The sequence below is a fragment of the Daphnia magna genome, unplaced genomic scaffold, assembly GCF_020631705.1.
Source record: "Daphnia magna isolate NIES unplaced genomic scaffold, ASM2063170v1.1 Dm_contigs504, whole genome shotgun sequence".
NCBI classification, from domain to species: domain Eukaryota; kingdom Metazoa; phylum Arthropoda; class Branchiopoda; order Diplostraca; family Daphniidae; genus Daphnia; species Daphnia magna.
The window spans coordinates 16,208-33,968 of record NW_025533368.1 but is presented as its reverse complement, the minus strand read 5'-3'; the positions used below and the strand labels follow the sequence as shown (position 1 = coordinate 33,968).

The 17,761-nt window shown below is 37.4% G+C and overlaps 1 protein-coding gene, 12 non-coding genes and 4 pseudogenes across 13 annotated transcripts; 16 read left to right on the top strand and 1 right to left on the bottom strand.

Annotated features, from left to right (window-relative positions):
* The first annotated feature begins 407 nt into the window (after positions 1 to 407).
* On the top strand, positions 408 to 526 carry LOC123469135. The gene has a single exon (XR_006642496.1). It is a non-coding gene; the product is annotated as a 5S ribosomal RNA (ribosomal RNA).
* Positions 527 to 1,036: 510 nt separating this feature from the next.
* On the top strand, positions 1,037 to 1,155 carry LOC123469133. Its single transcript, XR_006642494.1, has one exon. It is a non-coding gene; the product is annotated as a 5S ribosomal RNA (ribosomal RNA).
* A 511-nt stretch (positions 1,156 to 1,666) lies between these two features.
* On the top strand, positions 1,667 to 1,785 carry LOC123469132. The gene has a single exon (XR_006642493.1). It is a non-coding gene; the product is annotated as a 5S ribosomal RNA (ribosomal RNA).
* Positions 1,786 to 2,295: 510 nt separating this feature from the next.
* On the top strand, positions 2,296 to 2,414 carry LOC123469131. Its single transcript, XR_006642492.1, has one exon. It is a non-coding gene; the product is annotated as a 5S ribosomal RNA (ribosomal RNA).
* A 510-nt stretch (positions 2,415 to 2,924) lies between these two features.
* On the top strand, positions 2,925 to 3,043 carry LOC123469130. The gene has a single exon (XR_006642491.1). It is a non-coding gene; the product is annotated as a 5S ribosomal RNA (ribosomal RNA).
* Positions 3,044 to 3,400: 357 nt separating this feature from the next.
* LOC123469129 lies at positions 3,401 to 3,519 on the top strand. Its single transcript, XR_006642490.1, has one exon. It is a non-coding gene; the product is annotated as a 5S ribosomal RNA (ribosomal RNA).
* Positions 3,520 to 3,876: 357 nt separating this feature from the next.
* On the top strand, positions 3,877 to 3,995 carry LOC123469128. The gene has a single exon (XR_006642489.1). It is a non-coding gene; the product is annotated as a 5S ribosomal RNA (ribosomal RNA).
* Positions 3,996 to 4,657: 662 nt separating this feature from the next.
* Positions 4,658 to 4,776, top strand: LOC123469127. The gene has a single exon (XR_006642488.1). It is a non-coding gene; the product is annotated as a 5S ribosomal RNA (ribosomal RNA).
* Positions 4,777 to 5,286: 510 nt separating this feature from the next.
* On the top strand, positions 5,287 to 5,405 carry LOC123469126. Its single transcript, XR_006642487.1, has one exon. It is a non-coding gene; the product is annotated as a 5S ribosomal RNA (ribosomal RNA).
* A 510-nt stretch (positions 5,406 to 5,915) lies between these two features.
* On the top strand, positions 5,916 to 6,034 carry LOC123469125. Its single transcript, XR_006642486.1, has one exon. It is a non-coding gene; the product is annotated as a 5S ribosomal RNA (ribosomal RNA).
* A 627-nt stretch (positions 6,035 to 6,661) lies between these two features.
* On the top strand, positions 6,662 to 6,780 carry LOC123469124. Its single transcript, XR_006642485.1, has one exon. It is a non-coding gene; the product is annotated as a 5S ribosomal RNA (ribosomal RNA).
* Positions 6,781 to 7,290: 510 nt separating this feature from the next.
* On the top strand, positions 7,291 to 7,409 carry LOC123469136 (annotated as a pseudogene).
* A 510-nt stretch (positions 7,410 to 7,919) lies between these two features.
* Positions 7,920 to 8,038, top strand: LOC123469140 (annotated as a pseudogene).
* A 510-nt stretch (positions 8,039 to 8,548) lies between these two features.
* On the top strand, positions 8,549 to 8,667 carry LOC123469139 (annotated as a pseudogene).
* A 510-nt stretch (positions 8,668 to 9,177) lies between these two features.
* On the top strand, positions 9,178 to 9,296 carry LOC123469122. Its single transcript, XR_006642483.1, has one exon. It is a non-coding gene; the product is annotated as a 5S ribosomal RNA (ribosomal RNA).
* A 510-nt stretch (positions 9,297 to 9,806) lies between these two features.
* LOC123469138 lies at positions 9,807 to 9,925 on the top strand (annotated as a pseudogene).
* Positions 9,926 to 10,358: 433 nt separating this feature from the next.
* On the bottom strand, positions 10,359 to 13,698 carry LOC116935526. Its single transcript, XM_045168091.1, has one exon. The coding sequence runs from the start codon at positions 12,898 to 12,900 to the stop codon at positions 11,068 to 11,070; it is 1,833 nt and encodes a 610-aa protein (XP_045024026.1). The 5' UTR covers positions 12,901 to 13,698; the 3' UTR covers positions 10,359 to 11,067.
* Positions 13,699 to 17,761: the final 4,063 nt, after the last annotated feature.

The window sequence follows — 17,761 nt, the reverse complement described above, 5'->3', positions numbered from 1 at the left end:
CAGTCCAATATCCTTAATTATAGAAATTAATCGTCCTTGTGTAGGTTTCAATGTTGGAAAATCATTCCTTGAGCGTATTCAATTCAGTTTCGTATTAAATTCTTGAATTTCTATTTCATAGAAAAATAGTGGCTCAACGAACACGATGGTTACCAGTCCAATATCCTTAATTATAGAAATTAATCGTCCTTGTGTAGGTTTCAATGTTGGAAAATCATTCCTTGAGCGTATTCAATTCAGTTTCGTATTAAATTCTTGAATTTCTATTTCATAGAAAAATAGTGGCTCAACGAACACGATGGTTACCAGTCCAATATCCTTAATTATAGAAATTAATCGTCCTTGTGTAGGTTTCAATGTTGGAAAATCATTCCTTGAGTGTATTCAATTCAGTTTCGTATTAAAACGTCAACGGCCATACCACGCAGAAAAAACCTGGTCTCGTCAGCTCCCAGAAGTTAAGCTGCGTCGGGTCCCGTTAGTACCTAGAAGGGTGACCGCTTGGGAATACGGGATGCTGTTGGCATCAAACGTTTTATAACCAGCAAGAGTTTCGAAAATGAATCAAAGTTTTAGTTAAAACCATCTCGTGGTGAATTTTGATACTTTATTAAACGCCATCTAGGGTTGAATTTTGATAATTCATCTCGTACACACTGATAGCTATTTTTTAAACACCAACAAGGGAAGTGTAGAGTGTTTTATTACCAGCAGTGACTTTACCGATGAATGTGAATTTCTATTTCATAGAAAAATAGTGGCTCAACGAACACGATGGTTACCAGTCCAATATCCTTAATTATAGAAATTAATCGTCCTTGTGTAGGTTTCAATGTTGGAAAATCATTCCTTGAGCGTATTCAATTCAGTTTCGTATTAAATTCTTGAATTTCTATTTCATAGAAAAATAGTGGCTCAACGAACACGATGGTTACCAGTCCAATATCCTTAATTATAGAAATTAATCGTCCTTGTGTAGGTTTCAATGTTGGAAAATCATTCCTTGAGTGTATTCAATTCAGTTTCGTATTAAAACGTCAACGGCCATACCACGCAGAAAAAACCTGGTCTCGTCAGCTCCCAGAAGTTAAGCTGCGTCGGGTCCCGTTAGTACCTAGAAGGGTGACCGCTTGGGAATACGGGATGCTGTTGGCATCAAACGTTTTATAACCAGCAAGAGTTTCGAAAATGAATCAAAGTTTTAGTTAAAACCATCTCGTGGTGAATTTTGATACTTTATTAAACGCCATCTAGGGTTGAATTTTGATAATTCATCTCGTACACACTGATAGCTATTTTTTAAACACCAACAAGGGAAGTGTAGAGTGTTTTATTACCAGCAGTGACTTTACCGATGAATGTGAATTTCTATTTCATAGAAAAATAGTGGCTCAACGAACACGATGGTTACCAGTCCAATATCCTTAATTATAGAAATTAATCGTCCTTGTGTAGGTTTCAATGTTGTAAAATCATTCCTTGAGCGTATTCAATTCAGTTTCGTATTAAATTCTTGAATTTCTATTTCATAGAAAAATAGTGGCTCAACGAACACGATGGTTACCAGTCCAATATCCTTAATTATAGAAATTAATCGTCCTTGTGTAGGTTTCAATGTTGGAAAATCATTCCTTTGAGTGTATTCAATTCAGTTTCGTATTAAAACGTCAACGGCCATACCACGCAGAAAAAACCTGGTCTCGTCAGCTCCCAGAAGTTAAGCTGCGTCGGGTCCCGTTAGTACCTAGAAGGGTGACCGCTTGGGAATACGGGATGCTGTTGGCATCAAACGTTTTATAACCAGCAAGAGTTTCGAAAATGAATCAAAGTTTTAGTTAAAACCATCTCGTGGTGAATTTTGATACTTTATTAAACGCCATCTAGGGTTGAATTTTGATAATTCATCTCGTACACACTGATAGCTATTTTTTAAACACCAACAAGGGAAGTGTAGAGTGTTTTATTACCAGCAGTGACTTTACCGATGAATGTGAATTTCTATTTCATAGAAAAATAGTGGCTCAACGAACACGATGGTTACCAGTCCAATATCCTTAATTATAGAAATTAATCGTCCTTGTGTAGGTTTCAATGTTGTAAAATCATTCCTTGAGCGTATTCAATTCAGTTTCGTATTAAATTCTTGAATTTCTATTTCATAGAAAAATAGTGGCTCAACGAACACGATGGTTACCAGTCCAATATCCTTAATTATAGAAATTAATCGTCCTTGTGTAGGTTTCAATGTTGGAAAATCATTCCTTGAGTGTATTCAATTCAGTTTCGTATTAAAACGTCAACGGCCATACCACGCAGAAAAAACCTGGTCTCGTCAGCTCCCAGAAGTTAAGCTGCGTCGGGTCCCGTTAGTACCTAGAAGGGTGACCGCTTGGGAATACGGGATGCTGTTGGCATCAAACGTTTTATAACCAGCAAGAGTTTCGAAAATGAATCAAAGTTTTAGTTAAAACCATCTCGTGGTGAATTTTGATACTTTATTAAACGCCATCTAGGGTTGAATTTTGATAATTCATCTCGTACACACTGATAGCTATTTTTTAAACACCAACAAGGGAAGTGTAGAGTGTTTTATTACCAGCAGTGACTTTACCGATGAATGTGAATTTCTATTTCATAGAAAAATAGTGGCTCAACGAACACGATGGTTACCAGTCCAATATCCTTAATTATAGAAATTAATCGTCCTTGTGTAGGTTTCAATGTTGGAAAATCATTCCTTGAGCGTATTCAATTCAGTTTCGTATTAAATTCTTGAATTTCTATTTCATAGAAAAATAGTGGCTCAACGAACACGATGGTTACCAGTCCAATATCCTTAATTATAGAAATTAATCGTCCTTGTGTAGGTTTCAATGTTGGAAAATCATTCCTTGAGTGTATTCAATTCAGTTTCGTATTAAAACGTCAACGGCCATACCACGCAGAAAAAACCTGGTCTCGTCAGCTCCCAGAAGTTAAGCTGCGTCGGGTCCCGTTAGTACCTAGAAGGGTGACCGCTTGGGAATACGGGATGCTGTTGGCATCAAACGTTTTATAACCAGCAAGAGTTTCGAAAATGAATCAAAGTTTTAGTTAAAACCATCTCGTGGTGAATTTTGATACTTTATTAAACGCCATCTAGGGTTGAATTTTGATAATTCATCTCGTACACACTGATAGCTATTTTTTAAACACCAACAAGGGAAGTGTAGAGTGTTTTATTACCAGCAGTGACTTTACCGATGAATGTGAATTTCTATTTCATAGAAAAATAGTGGCTCAACGAACACGATGGTTACCAGTCCAATATCCTTAATTATAGAAATTAATCGTCCTTGTGTAGGTTTCAATGTTGGAAAATCATTCCTTGAGCGTATTCAATTCAGTTTCGTATTAAAACGTCAACGGCCATACCACGCAGAAAAAACCTGGTCTCGTCAGCTCCCAGAAGTTAAGCTGCGTCGGGTCCCGTTAGTACCTAGAAGGGTGACCGCTTGGGAATACGGGATGCTGTTGGCATCAAACGTTTTATAACCAGCAAGAGTTTCGAAAATGAATCAAAGTTTTAGTTAAAACCATCTCGTGGTGAATTTTGATACTTTATTAAACGCCATCTAGGGTTGAATTTTGATAATTCATCTCGTACACACTGATAGCTATTTTTTAAACACCAACAAGGGAAGTGTAGAGTGTTTTATTACCAGCAGTGACTTTACCGATGAATGTGAATTTCTATTTCATAGAAAAATAGTGGCTCAACGAACACGATGGTTACCAGTCCAATATCCTTAATTATAGAAATTAATCGTCCTTGTGTAGGTTTCAATGTTGGAAAATCATTCCTTGAGTGTATTCAATTCAGTTTCGTATTAAAACGTCAACGGCCATACCACGCAGAAAAAACCTGGTCTCGTCAGCTCCCAGAAGTTAAGCTGCGTCGGGTCCCGTTAGTACCTAGAAGGGTGACCGCTTGGGAATACGGGATGCTGTTGGCATCAAACGTTTTATAACCAGCAAGAGTTTCGAAAATGAATCAAAGTTTTAGTTAAAACCATCTCGTGGTGAATTTTGATACTTTATTAAACGCCATCTAGGGTTGAATTTTGATAATTCATCTCGTACACACTGATAGCTATTTTTTAAACACCAACAAGGGAAGTGTAGAGTGTTTTATTACCAGCAGTGACTTTACCGATGAATGTGAATTTCTATTTCATAGAAAAATAGTGGCTCAACGAACACGATGGTTACCAGTCCAATATCCTTAATTATAGAAATTAATCGTCCTTGTGTAGGTTTCAATGTTGGAAAATCATTCCTTGAGCGTATTCAATTCAGTTTCGTATTAAATTCTTGAATTTCTATTTCATAGAAAAATAGTGGCTCAACGAACACGATGGTTACCAGTCAATATCCTTAATTATAGAAATTAATCGTCCTTGTGTAGGTTTCAATGTTGGAAAATCATTCCTTGAGCGTATTCAATTCAGTTTCGTATTAAATTCTTGAATTTCTATTTCATAGAAAAATAGTGGCTCAACGAACACGATGGTTACCAGTCCAATATCCTTAATTATAGAAATTAATCGTCCTTGTGTAGGTTTCAATGTTGGAAAATCATTCCTTGAGTGTATTCAATTCAGTTTCGTATTAAAACGTCAACGGCCATACCACGCAGAAAAAACCTGGTCTCGTCAGCTCCCAGAAGTTAAGCTGCGTCGGGTCCCGTTAGTACCTAGAAGGGTGACCGCTTGGGAATACGGGATGCTGTTGGCATCAAACGTTTTATAACCAGCAAGAGTTTCGAAAATGAATCAAAGTTTTAGTTAAAACCATCTCGTGGTGAATTTTGATACTTTATTAAACGCCATCTAGGGTTGAATTTTGATAATTCATCTCGTACACACTGATAGCTATTTTTTAAACACCAACAAGGGAAGTGTAGAGTGTTTTATTACCAGCAGTGACTTTACCGATGAATGTGAATTTCTATTTCATAGAAAAATAGTGGCTCAACGAACACGATGGTTACCAGTCCAATATCCTTAATTATAGAAATTAATCGTCCTTGTGTAGGTTTCAATGTTGGAAAATCATTCCTTGAGCGTATTCAATTCAGTTTCGTATTAAATTCTTGAATTTCTATTTCATAGAAAAATAGTGGCTCAACGAACACGATGGTTACCAGTCCAATATCCTTAATTATAGAAATTAATCGTCCTTGTGTAGGTTTCAATGTTGGAAAATCATTCCTTGAGTGTATTCAATTCAGTTTCGTATTAAAACGTCAACGGCCATACCACGCAGAAAAAACCTGGTCTCGTCAGCTCCCAGAAGTTAAGCTGCGTCGGGTCCCGTTAGTACCTAGAAGGGTGACCGCTTGGGAATACGGGATGCTGTTGGCATCAAACGTTTTATAACCAGCAAGAGTTTCGAAAATGAATCAAAGTTTTAGTTAAAACCATCTCGTGGTGAATTTTGATACTTTATTAAACGCCATCTAGGGTTGAATTTTGATAATTCATCTCGTACACACTGATAGCTATTTTTTAAACACCAACAAGGGAAGTGTAGAGTGTTTTATTACCAGCAGTGACTTTACCGATGAATGTGAATTTCTATTTCATAGAAAAATAGTGGCTCAACGAACACGATGGTTACCAGTCCAATATCCTTAATTATAGAAATTAATCGTCCTTGTGTAGGTTTCAATGTTGGAAAATCATTCCTTGAGCGTATTCAATTCAGTTTCGTATTAAATTCTTGAATTTCTATTTCATAGAAAAATAGTGGCTCAACGAACACGATGGTTACCAGTCCAATATCCTTAATTATAGAAATTAATCGTCCTTGTGTAGGTTTCAATGTTGGAAAATCATTCCTTGAGTGTATTCAATTCAGTTTCGTATTAAAACGTCAACGGCCATACCACGCAGAAAAAACCTGGTCTCGTCAGCTCCCAGAAGTTAAGCTGCGTCGGGTCCCGTTAGTACCTAGAAGGGTGACCGCTTGGGAATACGGGATGCTGTTGGCATCAAACGTTTTATAACCAGCAAGAGTTTCGAAAATGAATCAAAGTTTTAGTTAAAACCATCTCGTGGTGAATTTTGATACTTTATTAAACGCCATCTAGGGTTGAATTTTGATAATTCATCTCGTACACACTGATAGCTATTTTTTAAACACCAACAAGGGAAGTGTAGAGTGTTTTATTACCAGCAGTGACTTTACCGATGAATGTGAATTTCTATTTCATAGAAAAATAGTGGCTCAACGAACACGATGGTTACCAGTCCAATATCCTTAATTATAGAAATTAATCGTCCTTGTAGGTTCAATGTTGTTTTTTATTTTATTAAATTTAATTTCTATTTCATAAAAAATAGTGCTCAACGAACAGATGGTTACCAGTCCAATATCCTAATTATAGAAATTAATCGTCCTTGTGTAGGTTTCAATGTTGGAAAATCATTCCTTGAGCGTATTCAATTCAGTTTCGTATTAAATTCTTGAATTTCTATTTCATAGAAAAATAGTGGCTCAACGAACACGATGGTTACCAGTCCAATATCCTTAATTATAGAAATTAATCGTCCTTGTGTAGGTTTCAATGTTGGAAAATCATTCCTTGAGTGTATTCAATTCAGTTTCGTATTAAAACGTCAACGGCCATACCACGCAGAAAAAACCTGGTCTCGTCAGCTCCCAGAAGTTAAGCTGCGTCGGGTCCCGTTAGTACCTAGAAGGGTGACCGCTTGGGAATACGGGATGCTGTTGGCATCAAACGTTTTATAACCAGCAAGAGTTTCGAAAATGAATCAAAGTTTTAGTTAAAACCATCTCGTGGTGAATTTTGATACTTTATTAAACGCCATCTAGGGTTGAATTTTGATAATTCATCTCGTACACACTGATAGCTATTTTTTAAACACCAACAAGGGAAGTGTAGAGTGTTTTATTACCAGCAGTGACTTTACCGATGAATGTGAATTTCTATTTCATAGAAAAATAGTGGCTCAACGAACACGATGGTTACCAGTCCAATATCCTTAATTATAGAAATTAATCGTCCTTGTGTAGGTTTCAATGTTGGAAAATCATTCCTTGAGCGTATTCAATTCAGTTTCGTATTAAATTCTTGAATTTCTATTTCATAGAAAAATAGTGGCTCAACGAACACGATGGTTACCAGTCCAATATCCTTAATTATAGAAATTAATCGTCCTTGTGTAGGTTTCAATGTTGGAAAATCATTCCTTGAGTGTATTCAATTCAGTTTCGTATTAAAACGTCAACGGCCATACCACGCAGAAAAAACCTGGTCTCGTCAGCTCCCAGAAGTTAAACTGCGTCGGGTCCCGTTAGTACCTAGAAGGGTGACCGCTTGGGAATACGGGATGCTGTTGGCATCAAACGTTTTATAACCAGCAAGAGTTTCGAAAATGAATCAAAGTTTTAGTTAAAACCATCTCGTGGTGAATTTTGATACTTTATTAAACGCCATCTAGGGTTGAATTTTGATAATTCATCTCGTACACACTGATAGCTATTTTTTAAACACCAACAAGGGAAGTGTAGAGTGTTTTATTACCAGCAGTGACTTTACCGATGAATGTGAATTTCTATTTCATAGAAAAATAGTGGCTCAACGAACACGATGGTTACCAGTCCAATATCCTTAATTATAGAAATTAATCGTCCTTGTGTAGGTTTCAATGTTGGAAAATCATTCCTTGAGCGTATTCAATTCAGTTTCGTATTAAATTCTTGAATTTCTATTTCATAGAAAAATAGTGGCTCAACGAACACGATGGTTACCAGTCCAATATCCTTAATTATAGAAATTAATCGTCCTTGTGTAGGTTTCAATGTTGGAAAATCATTCCTTGAGTGTATTCAATTCAGTTTCGTATTAAAACGTCAACGTCCATACCACGCAGAAAAAACCTGGTCTCGTCAGCTCCCAGAAGTTAAACTGCGTCGGGTCCCGTTAGTACCTAGAAGGGTGACCGCTTGGGAATACGGGATGCTGTTGGCATCAAACGTTTTATAACCAGCAAGAGTTTCGAAAATGAATCAAAGTTTTAGTTAAAACCATCTCGTGGTGAATTTTGATACTTTATTAAACGCCATCTAGGGTTGAATTTTGATAATTCATCTCGTACACACTGATAGCTATTTTTTAAACACCAACAAGGGAAGTGTAGAGTGTTTTATTACCAGCAGTGACTTTACCGATGAATGTGAATTTCTATTTCATAGAAAAATAGTGGCTCAACGAACACGATGGTTACCAGTCCAATATCCTTAATTATAGAAATTAATCGTCCTTGTGTAGGTTTCAATGTTGGAAAATCATTCCTTGAGCGTATTCAATTCAGTTTCGTATTAAATTCTTGAATTTCTATTTCATAGAAAAATAGTGGCTCAACGAACACGATGGTTACCAGTCCAATATCCTTAATTATAGAAATTAATCGTCCTTGTGTAGGTTTCAATGTTGGAAAATCATTCCTTGAGTGTATTCAATTCAGTTTCGTATTAAAACGTCAACGTCCATACCACGCAGAAAAAACCTGGTCTCGTCAGCTCCCAGAAGTTAAACTGCGTCGGGTCCCGTTAGTACCTAGAAGGGTGACCGCTTGGGAATACGGGATGCTGTTGGCATCAAACGTTTTATAACCAGCAAGAGTTTCGAAAATGAATCAAAGTTTTAGTTAAAACCATCTCGTGGTGAATTTTGATACTTTATTAAACGCCATCTAGGGTTGAATTTTGATAATTCATCTCGTACACACTGATAGCTATTTTTTAAACACCAACAAGGGAAGTGTAGAGTGTTTTATTACCAGCAGTGACTTTACCGATGAATGTGAATTTCTATTTCATAGAAAAATAGTGGCTCAACGAACACGATGGTTACCAGTCCAATATCCTTAATTATAGAAATTAATCGTCCTTGTGTAGGTTTCAATGTTGGAAAATCATTCCTTGAGCGTATTCAATTCAGTTTCGTATTAAATTCTTGAATTTCTATTTCATAGAAAAATAGTGGCTCAACGAACACGATGGTTACCAGTCCAATATCCTTAATTATAGAAATTAATCGTCCTTGTGTAGGTTTCAATGTTGGAAAATCATTCCTTGAGTGTATTCAATTCAGTTTCGTATTAAAACGTCAACGGCCATACCACGCAGAAAAAACCTGGTCTCGTCAGCTCCCAGAAGTTAAGCTGCGTCGGGTCCCGTTAGTACCTAGAAGGGTGACCGCTTGGGAATACGGGATGCTGTTGGCATCAAACGTTTTATAACCAGCAAGAGTTTCGAAAATGAATCAAAGTTTTAGTTAAAACCATCTCGTGGTGAATTTTGATACTTTATTAAACGCCATCTAGGGTTGAATTTTGATAATTCATCTCGTACACACTGATAGCTATTTTTTAAACACCAACAAGGGAAGTGTAGAGTGTTTTATTACCAGCAGTGACTTTACCGATGAATGTGAATTTCTATTTCATAGAAAAATAGTGGCTCAACGAACACGATGGTTACCAGTCCAATATCCTTAATTATAGAAATTAATCGTCCTTGTGTAGGTTTCAATGTTGGAAAATCATTCCTTGAGCGTATTCAATTCAGTTTCGTATTAAATTCTTGAATTTCTATTTCATAGAAAAATAGTGGCTCAACGAACACGATGGTTACCAGTCCAATATCCTTAATTATAGAAATTAATCGTCCTTGTGTAGGTTTCAATGTTGGAAAATCATTCCTTGAGTGTATTCAATTCAGTTTCGTATTAAAACGTCAACGTCCATACCACGCAGAAAAAACCTGGTCTCGTCAGCTCCCAGAAGTTAAACTGCGTCGGGTCCCGTTAGTACCTAGAAGGGTGACCGCTTGGGAATACGGGATGCTGTTGGCATCAAACGTTTTATAACCAGCAAGAGTTTCGAAAATGAATCAAAGTTTTAGTTAAAACCATCTCGTGGTGAATTTTGATACTTTATTAAACGCCATCTAGGGTTGAATTTTGATAATTCATCTCGTACACACTGATAGCTATTTTTTAAACACCAACAAGGGAAGTGTAGAGTGTTTTATTACCAGCAGTGACTTTACCGATGAATGTGAATTTCTATTTCATAGAAAAATAGTGGCTCAACGAACACGATGGTTACCAGTCCAATATCCTTAATTATAGAAATTAATCGTCCTTGTGTAGGTTTCAATGTTGGAAAATCATTCCTTGAGCGTATTCAATTCAGTTTCGTATTAAATTCTTGAATTTCTATTTCATAGAAAAATAGTGGCTCAACGAACACGATGGTTATGTAAAGCATTCTCCCTCTCGGGTGAATGGCTTTACGAATTAAGACAATTTGTTGTGTAAATAAACTCAGAGGCGTATTTACCCACAATGATGATTATGTATTACTAAGCTGAGGCCAAAGGTTTACAAAACGAGTAGGAATACATGGACGTGAGTCCAATAGGGAAACTGAGCGTGAGATTCGAGACAAAGTAATTTGATCTTACCGTGGTAGCGCGGGCGTACAAGCGTGAGGGAATAATAGGAGAAAACGGGAAACAATACTACTTGCCGACACGTATAGTATTTGGAATACGTGTTGAGAAGATAATTCGAATACACACGACGCTCGGAGAGGAAAGAAGAACAAAATAAGTTGGAGGAATAACTAATGGATTAAAATGAATAAGCTAACACATCAAGATAAAAGTCTACTGTTTAAGAGTGACAATTCAAGCTAAAGGCGACTGAACGTCTTGCAAGCTGATACTTGTCTGACTCTTGTCAGAAAGTGGGTTCACCATGAAACGTCGCATCTTCGCATGTGGCGTGATGTTCGTGACGCGTAGGTGCGTCACACGCGTGAGTCAGAACCCGGAAGTTTTATCTAGGTCAACATGGTTGCACATGAAGCAACTAGCAAATACGTTTGTAATAGTGAATAAGAATATAATGTGAATATAAAATAAGCATAAGCAAATAGATCATATTGTGGGTATCTGCAAAGGTATATATATTTAGATGGCTTCGTTACATCACTCCCGGTTGCGTGAGATTACGTCCCGTAATCTCTCATTGAATTCGAAAGATCCGGAAGTTGCTGTGGTCGAAGTTCTCCATTTGGGACAGCATAGACTCCGAATCATTTCGAAAAATCCCAAGCAATAGCAGATACGCATGAGGACCACACCGGAGACACAGAGTAAACCGATGTAAAAATAATCCTTCAGTTTTCCCCACCAGCTGGTGTAGGTCCCGACATTGGATGCTGTTATCAAAACATTGGAGGTACTCAATGCTTCGCGTACCGAAGATATATCTTGTGAGTGTTCGTTCATAGCTGCCGCAATATCGGCCATGATATTCATGTGGTTAAGCATGGTATCACTGTATGCTGGGTTGCTGCGATGTTCGTAATCAGAAAATTTGACATCTTCGTAACGAAAGGAGTGGGCGAGTGACTGCTCCGGTAAAATAATATTTGCCTCGATTGGGTTCCAGGTGTTATTACGGAATGCGTACGGCTTGCCATTAAAGTTGACAAATCCATTGGTCCAATAACAGGGTGAAAATTTTACAAGTTCCCATCCATCAAGGTTTATCGTAAAATTTTGGAATTTTGGTTGCGGACCGAAAGAGGTCACTACAGTGTCAAACGTGACATTTAGTTCTTTGCATTGAATGACGACTGCCGTCCTACCCAAAGCTTGGAGTTTCGTGCACTGGGGTAAATTTAATTGGGAAGCCGCTAACCATCCATTATATTGAGCGGCTGCGATAGCTCGTTCGTGTTTCGCCTTTCGGGAATCACATTGTAATATTTGAATTAGTCTCGCTAATTCATTTTCGTGATCGGTGAGTTGATCGCGAATATATTGTATATTAGCTGGTATACTGAAAATTTCAGCGTTAGGTGGCGGTGGTGTCGTTGTTGATGCTGAAGAAGAATTTTCCTTTATCTCTCCTGTCAAAAGGTATAATTTTGGTTGACCAACGACATCGTAAGCTGATGTACGGTTCGTACAATTGGGTTGAAGTGGAAGACAAGGAGGTCGAAGAGTTAAGTGAAAATCTAGTTGATTTTCGTCATCCTGTAGACGGAATGACTTTTCGCCTTCCAACTGTCTTGTTAGTGTACCGACACCAGATTCAACAAGTCGATTGATTGGTGCGGTGTGATGCGTGTAGGTAGTGTCCCATACCAATGTTAAATGATTATGTGACAAGTTACCTGCCGTCGCGGATGCTGTGCCAATAGGTGTCTGGAAGTTAGTGTCTTCACTTTGTTGATAAAGTTGCACTTTTTCAAGGACGCAGTTAGTAATTTGTGCTGTTACTGTACTCATCCAATATTGCAAAGGTGTTGGATCGTGATCGAATACATATTTATTATCCGAAGCTTTCATCTCATTTCCGTTGCACTTTTTATGGTTAATCATGTCGTTGCACTCTGAAGGTGTCGTATCGATGGAAATTTTGTCCGGCACAATCACTACCTGGCCGAAAAAACTCACAGTAGTGTGTTTAATGTTTTTCCATTTTGCGCAAATATATCCCGGAAAATGAGTAGCTGCCCGTTCTTCACTGTAAACACCGTATTTCACTTGAACACTATTTTTGTCAATTTCTTTTGGCCGGCAATTTGCGTCAGAGAATTGAAGAATTCCCATTCTTAATGGCTCTGAGCAATCGCAAACGGTTGTTTCAAAGGCTTGCGGACGAATCCAGCAAAGGCTTAGCAGTAGCAGAAATGGCAATGGCGACATTTCTATAGGCATAAGCAAAACAAAACAAAACAAAATTTTGGGAAAAATAGTACGTACAATAATGGAATAAAACAAAATAGACGAAACTTTTATGGTTTTCATACAAAACAAAAATAAAATCAAAGAATGAAAAGGGTAGCAAAAGATAAAAATGGGAGTAACGTATTCTAGGCTTAAAAATGTCAAAGATTTTCCGTCGGCTTTTGCTAGACACGCTACGGCAAAAGGATACGTAAATGAAACGTCTCATATTATAATTTGATTAAGCATAAAGAGAAACAATATTGCAACAGTTAATTAGTATTATTGGAAAGAGGGGAAGCTAAACATTATTATTGAAAAGAAAGAATTTAAAAATAAACATTCATTTGGCAAGGGGAATAGAAAAGAAACGTTAAAAAAAAAAATGTACGGCGAGAAAAAAATTTAAGGATCATATGCGAAGTTGAGAATTTTCTAAGTCCAACACATGGGAAAGGGGTATGCACGGAAACAGAGGGGGGAGGGTGGTGTGAAATACTAGCAAGTGTGTAGGTGGCCTTGAAACATTCCATAGTCCAAGTTCCACATTTTAGCGGGTAACGTACGAAAAGGGGAGCAAAAAGAAACGGTAAAACTAAGTGCGTGGGTGTGTGGGGAATGCTATAGCGTTGGTGCTGACGTTTGGGCGTGGCACATTGTAGTGGCATTATCGAAATACCGAATCTATGGAAAGTTTTCTATAACTTTACTTTATGAAATATTCAAATATCGACATCATTACTGATTGGTTTTACAAATCATTCTCTTGGTTTTACGGAGTCGTTTTGATTGTTTGTAAAGTGAAAGATAAGCGAAAAATATGAAGAAAGGAAAAGAAGTGAAAGAAGAGTATAGGAGGCGGAATAGGAGAAGAATTCTGGACTCAAGGATTGCTACGGTAATGTTAATATAACTTCCCTATTATTTTATGCGTATTCATATTTTTACTCGTGGTTTAGAATTCGACCGCTAGATGATGTTGTTCTAGTTTACATTTTTGAGCACTAGATGGCATGAGAATGTCAATTCTTGAAATAAATAGGTCCAACTCAGAAAATAAGACTTATTGATTCAAAATGACAAATAACTTGAACTTAGTTAAGTAAGGTTGTTATTTATCTAACGGGGAGGTTTTTTATTTTATGTTTTAAAAAAATTAGTTTGTCAGAGATGGAATGACTTGCTTGAATATACGCATTGATTGTACCCCACGCAAAGATAGTTGGTTAGCGAGCTTGCTTGCGATGCGTGGGTACTCGGGTTCAAATCCCGGGGGAAGCTTGTAAAAGGGAACAATGTGCGTCGGCTCCAATGTACGGAAGGTGGGTCACGGTGGTTTACCATCGTGGCCTTTCCACCCCCTTCTTGTACATTTACGCCTCGCGCTCTTCTCAGCTGTCTTTCCGTTGGCCGTGTAACTCTTGTGGGTGGCAAGAGTTGGCTTTCGGAACTGACTACTGACGATGGAGATTTGTTCCTTTCTGGCTAGGGGAGAGTCTGGCGCTGGACTCAATCCGTGTGTGAACGGCTTTTGCATTTTTTTTTTTTTTTTTGAAATTTTTAAAGTAATTTTTTTCGCAATGTAATTATATTTAATTTCAATTCCAATTGAATAAAAAAAAATTTCTTTCTTTTACTTAGTCTATTTGGAGACTATTCTGATTGTTACGTCTACCGTTTTTATTTATGGAAAAACACTACTGAGGCTACAACGCTTTGACGAGGGAAGGGAAATACTGAGAGGGGAAATACTGAGAGGGAAAAGAAGACAGGATAGAAAAGTGATAGGCGAATAACAGAATATAGCCATATTTTTCTTGTTATTGGACTCCATCTCGATAACGCAGAGGTTTTTGTCGATTGCGTTGCGGGCGTCTGGTAACATGAAGTTGTTCTAGTTTCTCAGCTGAAAAATCTTCTTTGGGCTCTGATGGACGATCATCTGCCTTAACTTCAGCGCGTGCGGAGTCATCTTTGTTAATTGCGTCTTTCTGAATTGATGTTGTTTCGTCGCCGGACTCGTCTGTGTTAGAAGTATTATTTGCTGATGAAGGTCGATGCACGTTGATGACGTCGTCTTGTTGTTGTGAACCATTTTCATCTGCCAAAAGATCACTTGTTTGTGCGGTGTCGTTTTCGGGGCTGTCACTTGCCATTGTTTTCTCGTGATCTTGATTTTCCACGGCAATGTCATGTTCTTGGGTTTGAGTCGCAATTGACTTACGAAATCGGTTTTCAAAATCAGAGGGGTTCTCAATTGGGGGACAAAGTTCTGTTTTCCACAGCATTGTCTCGTACAGTGGTTTTAAACGATTTACATGCGTACGTTGACATTTATAAGAATTATCAGCTATATCTACAGTACTATTATTATAAACTTTTACTACTCTATAAGGGCCTTTATATTTTGACGTAAACTTCCTACTATCTCCATCCTTAACTACACGAATATCTAATAATACTCTATCGCCTACAACATATTTCTTTTCTTTTGCTCGCTTGTTATATTGTTCGCGTTGACGATTCCGTGCTTTCTCGGTTTCTTCGCGAACTCGTTGGAAGCTATAACGCAAGCGATCAGTTAAATTTCCTACGTAATCAGAAGCAGATTTAAAGGTTGAAGGGGAAGCATCTAAAAATTCATTTACAGGAATATTGGGATCTCTACCGTGCACTAAATAATAAGGGGTTTCAAGTGTCGAAGAATGCGTAGAACTACGGTATGCAAATAAAACATCGTCTAACATATCTTCCCAGTTGGAATGCTCTCCATCTTTTAATTCTTTTCGTAACATTGATGTCAATGTACGATTAAATCTTTCTGTTTCTCCATTGCTAGCTGGGTTGTATGCTGTCGTCAATCTTTGGTCAATTTTTAATTTTTTACAAAAGTATCGGAATAATTTCGAAGTGAAATTGGTTCCTCGATCAGAAACAATAGCTTTAGGCATTCCATGCCTCACAATAATTGTTTTGTAAACACATTCCGCTGTCGTGTGAGCAGTTTGATCTTTCAACGCAACTGCTTCCACCCAGCGACTAAAATAATCCGTTATTACTAATATATAACTGTTACCATTTGGGGAAATCGGAGTGATAGGACCTAAAAAGTCCATTCCTATTACTTGAAACGGAGCTTTCGCAATTTCATGTGGGTGTAAAAGTGCTCTATAAGTTGAAGAAGTGTTGGCCATGCAGATTTCACAAGCCTGGCAATATTCTTTAATATCAGCCCTCATAGTTGGCCAATAGTAATGATTTTTCACTTTCAAGTAAGTTTTATAAAAAGCTAAATGTCCTCCCATCGGTGCATCATGTAATTCTTTTAGCACAAGATGACGGAGTGACAAAGGCAAAACTAATTGGTGATTTAATTCGTTCCGCTTGCTATTTGTAGAAGGCAATTCATGGCGATAAAGTGTACCTTCTAGAATTTCAAAGTATTCAATTTCTTTCACCCAATCGGGCTTAGAGACGCAAAATTTTTCTTCGAGTTCGCCTGTTTCTAAATAATTTTTAATTGCAACACAAAGATCATCTTCCATTTGCTTTTCGCAAATGAATTTGATATTGGTTGACGCTGGCTGAATACTAGCAATTTTTAAGCGTGACAAACAGTCAGCATTTTGATGAATACGGCCCGGCCTGTATTTTAATTCATAATTGGTCGCTGCTAAAAGTATAGCCCATCTTCCTAATCTTCCATTGTTATCTTTTTGGTTCTTTAACCATTGCAAAGGTCTATGGTCACTAATAATTTCGAACGGTTTATCTAAAAGATAATGCCTAAAATGTTTAATTGCGTCAATTACGGCCAATGCTTCCTTTTCTGTCGTTCCATATTTCGATTCAGCTTTTGTCAGTTGTCGACTTGAATATGCAATTGGATGTTCATGACCATCCTGCATTTGAGAAAGTACAGATCCTATTCCATAATCGCATGCATCAGTAAAGAGTAAAAATTTTTCATTGAAATTGGGGTAAGCGAGAACTGGGGGCGTTACTAGAGAATTGCGCAATTTCTCAAAAGCAAGTTGTTCCTCAGTTCCCCAAGCAAAAGGTTTTCTACTAAGATCTTTATGAGTTAATCTAGTCAGTGGTTTAGCAATTGATCCAAAATTTTTAATAAATCTTCTGTAATATCCAGCAAGTCCAAGAAATGACCGTACTTCGTCAACAGACGTGGGTGTTTTATAGTTCACTATCTTATCAATTTTTCCAGGGTCGGGTTTAATACCGTCTGTTGAAATAACATGACCGAGATAGTTTACCGATTGTTTTATAAACTGGCATTTCTTAAGCTTTAATTTTAAATTAGCAGCCTTTAATAAGTCAAAAATTTCACGAATATCACGTAAGTGATCTTCGAAAGAGTCCGAAAAGATGATGACATCATCCAAGTAAACTAATGCCTTTTTTCCTAAAACGTCTTTCAGTACATAATTCATTAGTCTTTGAAAAGTAGCCGGTGCATTGCACAGACCAAATGCCATTCTTTTAAATTCATAAAGGTTGTTTTCTACAACAAATGCAGTTTTTTCAATAGCTGATTCATCTACTTGAATTTGCCAATAGCCAGAAGCTAAATCAAGAGTTGTGAAAAATTTCTTTCCGAATAATTTGTCTAAAGTTTCATCAATTCGTGTCATTGGAAAAGAATCCTTTTTTGTAATACTATTTAATTTTCTATAATCGACGCAAAATCTAACTTCACCGTTCTTTTTCTCTACTAATACCACGGGTGAAGCCCATGGTGAATGTGAATATCGGATTACATCCGCCTCAAGCATTTCTTGTACTTTGTCCTCTAATAATTTTCTTTGATTGTTTGTTACTCTATATGGGCGTTGTCGAAGGGGGCCTCGTCCTTGTGTATCAATTGTGTGTTTAATGAGATTAGTATTCCCTAATTCTGAATCTTTTGAAGCGAACAAGTCGTGAA